Below are 10,197 nucleotides of genomic sequence, written 5' to 3'. Positions count from 1 at the left end.
TTAATTGAATGATCGTCAATCAACTGTGCGTATTTAGTGTGTATATTGCTCGAGAGAGAGAGTACACATTTAGGTAGTTGTTGAATAACATCACTCCTAACGTATGTGAGAGATCAATACAGAGGGTTTAAAAGTAGGATTAGAGATAACGAAACCTTGGTGCGATCGTAGTGAGCAGTGAACTAGTGCCAGCTAGCGTAGTTCGAGAGAATGCGTCTAGTAAATTATGATAATTTCTCGAGAGAGAATTACGACACTCGAAGTACTCACAATCGGTAGAGAATACTTAGGCGAAATTATAGAAAATGTAGCAAAAAAGATTCCGACAATTGGGAAAATCACAACTCTAGACCTCTTTAGGCTTGTCTCCAATTTCATCCTTGTTAGTTGATAATTTTACTACTTTATACTATTTGTTAGTTAATTAGTATAAATAAATAAAAAAATCTTTATAACTAGAAAATTGCTTGGACTTGTATTTCTTAGCAATATTGGACAATTGTAGCTAAGCCTTAGTTCTCCGTGGGATTCAACTCCGGACTTGTAAACCGGATTATATTTGCAACGACTGCTTAGTCCTTTTTATGAGTCATAGTTGGGCGTGATCAAATTTTAGCGCCATTGCCGGAGAACTAACGATGTAGTTGTATGTGTACATATTGCTAGGCTTCAAGTTTGAACTTTTATTTTTGTTTTCTTGTATTTGATTTTTTTTAGTTTTTGTTTTACTTGTTAATCTGAGAAATATGGCATCGTGGAATTATGGGAGTTTTGATATTGATAATTCTACTATTGATCTTTCTTGTATGTATTGTGGAGGAAACCACCTGCGGAAAAATTATCAAAATATTTCCGAGAACGAGTTATGTGCACCAACTCAATCTTATGTGTGGAATATGTGTGATATGTGTGGTGGTCAAGATGGTCACTTTCATGGTTGTGCTTATATTTCTTATCTTCCCCCAACTCCTTACTTTGATGGTTCTTCTTTTTCTTGCGAAGTTAATAGGAATAAAGAACCCAGGGACGAGGACTTGAAAGAGATCAAGGATATGCTAAGATGCCTTGTGGAACAAAATAATGAGTAACAACTGTACATACAAAGGCAAGATGCTACTATTCGCAACTTGGAGGCACAAGTGAGTCAACTAGTTGAAACATTTAATGCTCAACAAGCCAATATTATGGATAGTAGCCAAGAAGAGCATGAATTAGATACCGAAATTGAGTTTCTAATGAAGGAGGTCAGAGTAAAACACCAACAATAAATCAAACTAGAATTTGAGAATGCCGATGTTGTAGAAGAGATACTAGAGTCAACCAAGGATATTGAGGATACATATTTAGTTGACTCTAGTGTCATTGGTATTGAGGATGTAGACATTCCCAATGTTTATGTAGTTGAGCGCATTGGTCCACACTCCAAGTATTTTTCCACATTATGTTTGGATGATGATATAGAAATAGAGTCATCCGATCCACTTGAGGAGTCAAGGAATGAGAAACAAGGTGCCTACATTCTAGAATTCTTCTTGCCAGAAAGTCGGGATTACACACCTCATCTAAAGGCCAAGAAGTGCAGAATACTACATTGTTTCCTTAAGCTAGTTAGATTCGTTCCACCGCTCCAGGAGCATAATCATAAGCTTGAAGTAAAATTTGGGGTCCAATTTATAAGTTCGAAGCGGAGAGAAAAGTGGTAAAGTTGATTCACGTCGTGCCACGACGTTAAATCAAGCGCTTGTTGGGAGGCAACCCAGCTTTACTGCTTTCTTTTCTTTTCTTTTTATTTTTTATTTTTAAATTATATTATTTTTGTAGTGTCGATTTTTGATTTTCTAGGAGCATGAAAAGCAAAGCTATTGGAAAGATCCAACAACAAACCAGATAGTTGGAACTAAGTGTAGGGTGCCCGCACAAAGAACCAAGTATGGGAGAAGTCTGAGTACCCCATGAGATGCTAATGCTTCGGCCTTTGGCCTACCAGAGAGTTTCTTTTACCTTCTTTTATTTATGGGTGTGTATTGGGGATAATGCACAATTTTAAGTGTGGGGTGAGGAGATTGTATGGGTGACTTTCTATGCTATTTTAGTTGTGTTAGTTTAATTGAATAAATGCTTTTTTTAGAAAAATAAAAAAAGATTGGACTTTTCCCGACGATAGATATACTAGACAATTTTCTTGAGAGTTTAAAGTCTAACCAAACACACACACAAAAACAATAAATAGAGAAAATAGAAAAATTCAAAAATATGTCTTTTTATTCTTTTAGGTAGTAATAATCCCTCGTGGTTTTGCTTTGTACCTCGGTTCTTTTCCATGGGATGTAGTTTGAACCGGGTCATAGTTTTTTATTTATTTCTAGAGTAGAATAGAATTTAGGGAATAAAAGAAGGAAGATGAAATTTTTAGGCGCCCTTTTGACTTGTTTGATAGTAGCATATTTAGGCTCTAACATGTGTAGTACCTTCCCTATGGTTTGAAAACGCTTATGATGCCTTGTTGAGTAGATAACATGTTATTGATGCCTATATCTCATTTTCTTGGTTGGTGTCACTTTGTGCTTGATGCTTAATATTTTGTGGCTCCGTGAATACTTGCAATTGTTTGAGAATCAGAATGGAACCGTCCTTAGTGAGTCATGTACCATGTGTGGTGAGAAAGTGTATAGTCCATATCATTGTATTAGAGTCTAGAACTTACCCGGCATGTGAGTTGAAGCGAAATTTTAGGTTTTGCTCAGTTTGAAAAAATAATTTTAGGTTTTCTTTGATTTGTTTGAGCTTAATGCTTACCACGATAAAAATTATCCCTAGTCAACCATTTTGAGCCTATAAACTTTTATTTGGCAACCACATTACAAGCCTATACCCCTTTATTCTTAATTATCATTGTTTTAATTCTTTTACCTCTTAAAGCACTTTAATTATAAAATGAGCGCTAAAAGAAGTAAGGATGGAACTTGGGTAGCGCTAAAAGAAGTAAGGATAGAACTTGGGTAAATTTTGAGTGGAACCAATGAAAGAAAGAAAGGTGCACTTGTATTGGAAGGAATACACCACTAGTAGGAATGGTAGAAGAAAAATAAAGAGTATTGTTGAAAAGAAAAAAAATATGTAGCAAAGGAAAATAAGCATATCTTGTCCTTGCTATTGTGTATTAATTAAAGTGGTGCTTAAAGAAAGAGGAAATACTTTGGGGATGAAATTGTTTGTGAAATTACACTTTGGTGAAAGAAAAATGCGGTTATAATTAATTTTGTGATGTGTTAAAGTGCTTAGGAGGGTTAGTCACTATTCCTAAATTTATCCTACCCGTCCTTTAGCTCACATTACATCCATAAAAAGTCCTAATTGATTTTAGATCGAGCAAGCCTACATTAGTAGAGGTTTACATAATGGGCAAATTTATGGTACTTTGTGCATGCATGTGACTTCTTTGTGAGAGTGAGGGATTCTTTGATATATGTGAGTCCTTAAAATATATTTGAGCATTTGATTCGAATTTGTGGATTCAACTTACCCTCTTGTTCTTGTTGTGAGGGCATATAATTTCGCAAGGGATAGGTGATGTTATTAGATTTCTCTATGATGGTAAGTATTCAAGCCATGAATGTATTGTGATATTGAGTCGGTTTGTGAGGTTAGGATTGTTAGAAACATGTTGTCCTTTTGTTGAATAAAGATTTGAAGTATGGCATAAAGTAAAGAGAAGTTTGAAGGCATATGCTAAGGTTTAATTGTTGCTATCAACCATAGTCATAGGTATGGTGTGCTCAGATGTGCTTAAAGAGAATAAAAGTGCTCTAGGAATTAGTGGTTGACTCGAGGATGAGCAACGTTTAAGTGTGGGGTGGTGATGTGAGGCCAAAATGCTATACTTTTAGCACATTACTCACCCTATATTTTGTTGTTCTAATAAGGTATTATGCGACATTTAAGCTAAATTGGGATGTTTTATGTGTAGGAACATCGAAAGGAATCGTCGAACGAAAGTTGCACAAAAAGAGGACAAAAATACAAGAAAAGAGCACAAAAGCATCAAGTATCCAAACTGTGCTACAGACCAGGCTTTGCAAGGTCTATAGCTAGGTTGACCGTGCTATACACCAGGCTTTGCGAGGTCTATAGCCAGGTTGACCGCGCTATAGACCAGGCTTCGTGTGGTCTATAGCCAGGTTGACCGCGTTATAGACCAGGCTTCGCGAGGTTTCGACCGCGCTATAGACCAGGCTTAGCGAGGTCTATAGAACAGTAATTAAAAGTCACGGGTTAAAAAGACCCCAACCTTAATTTGGACCGGGGATTGACATAAATACTCCCCAAATAAGTTATTCTAGGTTTGGACATGATTTTGGAGAAGAAAAAGGCTGCCAAGCACAAGATGAGCCGATTTTAGGGTAGATTCAACCAAAGGAGGACGTTTTTGGAGATGGATTCAACCTAAGGATGCAAGAACACGCTAGGAGCAAGAAGGCGAATTCTTCTATGATTTTTTCACTTCCTTCTTCCTATTTTCATTATTGGTTATGAATTCTAGTATTGTAGTTTTGCATACTATTATGAATAACTAATTTGTTATCTAGTGTTTTGATAGAACCTTTTGTAGGATAAATTCTTCTTATGTTTTTATATAATTGAGCCGTTGGATTCCTCTACTTGTTCAATTACGTGTTTATTGTTGTTAATTGAATGACCGTCAATTCACTATGCCTATTTAGTGTGTATATTGCTCGAGAGAGAGAGAGTACACATTTAGGAAGTTGTTGAACAACATCACTCCTAACGTATCTGAGAGATCAATACGGAGGGTTTAAAGGTGGGATTAAAGATAACGAAACCTTGGTGCGATCGTAGTGAGCAGTGAAGCAGTATCAGCTAGCGTAGTTCGAGAGAATGCGTCTAGTAAATTGTGGTAGTTTCTCGAGAAAGAATTACGACACTCGAAGTACTCACGATCGGTAGAGAATACTTAGGCGAAATTATAGAAAACGTAGCAGAAAAGATTCCGACAATTGGGAAAATCACAATTCTAGACCTCCTTAGGCTTATCTCCAATTTTATCCTTGTTAGTTGATAATTTTAGTGCTTTATACTATTTGTTAGTTAATTAGTAGAAATAAAAAAATAAAAAAAACTTTATAACTAGGAAATTGCTTGGACTTGTGTTTCTTAGCAATATTGAAAAACTGTAGCTAAGCCTTAGTTCTCCGTGGGATTCGACTGCGAACTTGTAAACCGGATTATATTTGCAACGACCGCTTAGTCCTTTTTATGAGGCATGGTTGGGCGTGATCAACACACACTCATATATATATATATATATATATATATATATATATACACACACACACACTCATACGAGGTTTCACTTTGTAAACTAGCTTTCTTTGTGGTTTACGATATTATATATATAATTTACCTCTCTTACGTTGATCCTTTTTGTAACAATTCTTTTTATGTATTTATAATTAATATAAAAAACCATAAAATGGATAAATTTCTCTTTCTAATATATATACTTTGCCAACAATTCTGTAAACATCTTCTTTCAAAAATTTCTTTATAATAACATATTTTTCCATCTTCCATTAAATTTATAAATTCGCTAATTTGATTGTGTTTTTAAGCAATTCCCTTTGTATTGAAGATGCGGTAACTTAGATGGTTAGTTAAGTTGTTATGTTAGTTGTTGACAGTTGTCAGTAGAAGTTAGAACATGTGTATATATATATACTTTATAACTCTTCTTCAAAAATAAGAATCATTTTTCATTTGCACATAACTTATTGTCTCTTGCTTCTTCTCTTGACTCAGCTCACATTTACAAGCTACAGTTAGGGTTCTCAATTCGAGTGCAATAGGGTGTTAATGGTGATTCTCGATATGGTATCATAGCGGACGGGCCACTAGTGTGGTCATCTCATCTGATCGGAGTTTTTCGCCGGAATTTGCAGGTGCGTTCAACTGATGGCGCTCGACAACGAATTGCCGAAAAAGCTAAGTCACAACCATCCGGTATTTCTGAATGCCAATGATAATTCAGGAGCAGTGTTAATTTTCTCCGCAATTGAAAGGACCGGAGAACTACTCTGTATAGAGTCGAGCGAAGGCACATACAGAAGAGAAAGTTACGGTCCGAACCTCCTCTTTGGGAGCGATGCAACGTTGTAGTACTATCATGGATAATGAATTGCGCCTCACCTGAATTGCTCAATGGAATTGTGTACTCATCAAGTGCCAGTGCAGTTTGGGGAGAATTGAAAGGGTGTTACGACAAAATCGATTGCTCAAGAATTTTTCAGATTCATAAACAAATTGTGACAATTAATCAGGGAACAAGTTCGATTTCTGACTATTTTTCAAAATTGAAGTTGTTGTGGCCAGAATTTGACTCCTTAGCTCCAATTCTGGGATGTGACTGCGAAATATCGAGAATTTGTTACTTTCATGGAGCGTCTGAAACTCTTACAGTTTCTCATGAGACTAAATGAGTCTTATGAGTAGGCTGGAAGTCAAATCCTCATGATGATTCCAGTTCCAACTATAAACAAGGCGTATTCAATGTTTACAGAACGAGAAAGTCAGAGGAGCATGACAAATTTATTTACATCAATTGAAGGAGGTGAAGTAACAACCTTAATGACTACAAGAGCAGGAACTATGCAGAGAATAAAAAAGAACTATATTATTCAGTGTGGTTATTGTAAAACGAAAGGACATACGCGTGAAAAGTTTTACAAACTGATTGGTTATCCTGTTGATTTCAAATACAAAATGAAAGGGGGAATTCATGCTGCTCACAATGTGTTTGTGGAAGATTACAAGAGGCAGGGTCCGGGAGGAGGAACTCATGCATCAAAAAGCCTTTTCTTCACTCATGACCAGTACACTCAAATCATGAAGCTACTCAACAAAGAAAATATTGGAGAGAGTTGGCAGGTACACTCAATGCTTTTCTAGTAGAGACATGTAGGAAAGAATGGATAATTAATACTGGTGCGACCAATCATATGATATCTGATGCTGATCTATTGCTTAATAAGATCAAACTTAATGACGCAGAAGCCAAAAAGGTTCATTTGCCCAATGGAGGTGTTACATATGTAACTCATATAGGGTCCTGTGAGCTAAGTAATGGAGACATAGTTGAGTCCTCCTGATTTTAAGAATAATTTATTATCAGTCTCCAAACTAACTAAAGAGCTGAAATGCATGATTGCCTTTTACCATGACTTTTGTATATTTCAGGACCTTTGCATTGAGAAGGTGAAGGGAATTAGTAGCGAATGAGGAGGACTCTACCTAATGCTCCCTTAAGCTTCTACTGAAGGTCTAAAGAATACATCTAAAGGTTTTTCTGTAAGAAAAGAAGAAAAGAGCATTGGATTGTGGCACAGATATTAGGGCATACTTCAACTAGACAATAATCAAGTGTTTCACTTGTCTGTAGATGCTTGTACACAAGCCTTGAAAAATTGTAATGTTCGTCCCTTAGCTAAACACATCAGATTACCTATCAAAAGTAGTACTACTAGAGAAGATGCAGTGTTTGACTTGATACACATTGATGTATGGGGGATACATAGTGTACAAACCTTTGATGAAAATAAAATCTTTTTGACTATTGTTGATGATCATTCTCGAATGACATGGTTATATATGTTAAAATTAAAAAGTGATTTTGTGGTTGTTTTGAGAAGATTTCTGCAGCTAGTACTTACTCAATTTAATAAAAGGGTAAAGGTTATTAGATCAGACAATGGAATAAAATTTATGAATCATGAATGTTAAGAGTTATTTCGGTCATATGGGAGAATACACCAAAGGACATGTGTCTATACACCTCAACAAAATGGGATAGCTGAGGAGAAGCATAGACATGTTCTAAAAATGGCAAGAGCTATTAGATTTCAAGGGGGAATTCCTTTAAATTCCTGGGGACACTGTGTTTTGGCAGCAACCAACATTATAAACAGGCTACCGACAGTGGCCCTTCAGGAAAATGTCCATATGAAATATTTCACAACAAGCAACCCAGTTGGGATCACTTCAGGAGGATACTTATGTTATGTCAAGAGGATGCACAATCATGACAAATTTGAATTAAGGGTAATACCAGTTTCATTCATGGGATATTCAAAAGTGACTAAAGGGTACATATTATATGACCTAACTAAGCATGTGTTTTTTGTGAACATGGAAGTAGTTTTTCAGGAAAATATCTTTCCTTTCAAGCAAGGGAACCATAGAAAATCCTCTATGTTTCTCAATAACATAGATGCGGCTCCACTTGATAATGATCTTGGTATGACACATTAGTTTCCTAATGTTGTAGATGGTGATGCAGATCTTGATACAGTTGTTCCAAGCATTGAAGCCTCTGATTAGTACATTAATGGGTCAGTTTATGATGTCAATAATCCACAGGATGATGATGCTGACATTCCTAATGATTCTGATCTACATAGCATTTCATCAGAAGATAACCATGACTTATCAGAACAACTTGAAAATTCAACTTAGCCATTAGCTATTCCACATGATGATTCCTTGAGGAGATCTAGCAGGGATAAAAGGCCACCTATTTGGATGATAGACTATGTCTCAACTGCAGCTACTGAAGATCAGCAAACACCTTATTCCATATGTAACTCAGTCAGTTATAATACTATATATAAGGCTTATAGGGACTACTTAACTGCATTCTCTGCTATTGAAGAACCAAGAGCTTTTGTGGAAGCATCAAAAGATGAAAGATGGGTGGCAGCAATGAGGACAGAAATTCAAGCTCTAGAAGACAATGGAACTTGGGAACTTGTCAAGTTGCCACCAGGGAAGAGACCAATAGGTTGCAAATGGGTCTACAAATTGAAGTATAAGGCAGATGGATCTATAGAGAGGTTCAAAGCTAGACTGGCTACTAAAGGCTACAATCAGAAGGAAGGGTTGGACTACAATAAGACCTTTTCTCCAATAGTGAAGATTGCAATAGTCAGATTAGTCATTGCCATTGCAGCAGTTGAAGGTTGGCACATCCACCAAATGGATGTTGTACAATGCATTTCTTCAAGGTGATCTATATGATGAAGTCTACATGCAATTTCCAAAGGGATTCACCAGCTAGGGGGAGTCTGAAGTTGTATGCATGCTTGTTAAATCCCTCTATGGGCTCAAATATGCCAGTAGACAGTGGAATTTGAAGCCGACAGATGCTTTGCTTGAACTTCGTTTTGTACAAAGTTGCTTAGACTACTCCTTATTTACAAATAAGAAAGGAATTAGTACAATCATCATACTTGCCTATGTTGATGACTGGGATTGACTTGGACTTAATTGAGGAAACTAAGCTTAGGTTACCTAAAGCATTCAAGATCAAAGACCTGGGGGGACTGAGATACTTCTTGGGACTAGAGTTCAGTAGATCAGGGAAAGGGATCCTTATGAATCAGAGAAAATATGCTTTGGAACTTATAGCAGATGTGGGGTTGAGTGCTGCTAAGCCATCCTGGACTCCACTTGACAACAATCAGAAATTTACAACCAAAGAACTGGATGAAGTCACAGGGAAGAAGGTGATGAATTGCTTGAAGATAGAGGAAAATATCAAAGGCTAATAGGCAAGCTGTTGTATCTAACAATGATAAGACTGGATATTGCATTTGCAATTCAGACTCTTAGTCAGTTTCTGCAACAACTCAAGAAGTCACACTGGGAAGCAGCCCTACGAGTTGTGAGATATGTGAAAAGAGAACCAGGACTTGGGATTCTGATGAGCTCTAAAAAGCCGGAGAAACTGAAGGCTTATTGTGTTGCAGACTGGGCCTCTTGTCCAAATACACTGTGAAGTATGGAGATTCGTTGATATCATGGAAATCAAAAAGCCAAAACACAGTATCTAAGAGCTCAGCTGAAGCTAAGCATAGAAGCATGGCTGACAGTTTCAGAGTTAGTATGGCTAGTTGGATTAGTCAAAGAGCATGGGGCAAAGCTGAATTTATTTGTAGAATTATACTGTGATAGTAAGGCAGCACTACAAATAGCAGCAAATCTGGTTTATCACGAGAGAACCAAACATATAGAAGTGGATTGCCACTTCATTAGAGAGAAAATTCAGTTGGGAATGGTGAAAACATTGCATATAAGTTCAGGAGAGTAACATGCAGATATTCTGACAAAAGCATTAGGAAGATCACA

The 10,197-nt window shown here is 36.7% G+C and overlaps 2 protein-coding genes across 2 annotated transcripts; both read left to right on the top strand.

Annotated features, from left to right (window-relative positions):
- Window positions 1-8,592: 8,592 nt before the first annotated feature.
- Window positions 8,593-9,078, top strand: LOC138892926 (uncharacterized mitochondrial protein AtMg00820-like). Its single transcript, XM_070176682.1, has one exon. It carries the CDS (start codon window positions 8,593-8,595, stop codon window positions 9,076-9,078), a length of 486 nt encoding a protein of 161 aa, XP_070032783.1.
- Window positions 9,079-9,311: 233 nt separating this feature from the next.
- Window positions 9,312-9,847, top strand: LOC138892925 (uncharacterized mitochondrial protein AtMg00810-like). Its single transcript, XM_070176681.1, has 2 exons — window positions 9,312-9,575; window positions 9,674-9,847. The coding sequence occupies exons 1-2, from the start codon at window positions 9,312-9,314 to the stop codon at window positions 9,845-9,847; spliced, it is 438 nt and encodes a 145-aa protein (XP_070032782.1).
- The last annotated feature ends 350 nt before the right edge of the window (window positions 9,848-10,197 follow it).

The sequence above is a fragment of the Nicotiana tomentosiformis genome, chromosome 5 (genome assembly GCF_000390325.3).
Source record: "Nicotiana tomentosiformis chromosome 5, ASM39032v3, whole genome shotgun sequence".
NCBI lineage: Eukaryota > Viridiplantae > Streptophyta > Magnoliopsida > Solanales > Solanaceae > Nicotiana > Nicotiana tomentosiformis.
Note: the sequence above shows the minus strand (reverse complement) of the source record. Positions and strands in the feature narration are given on the sequence as shown.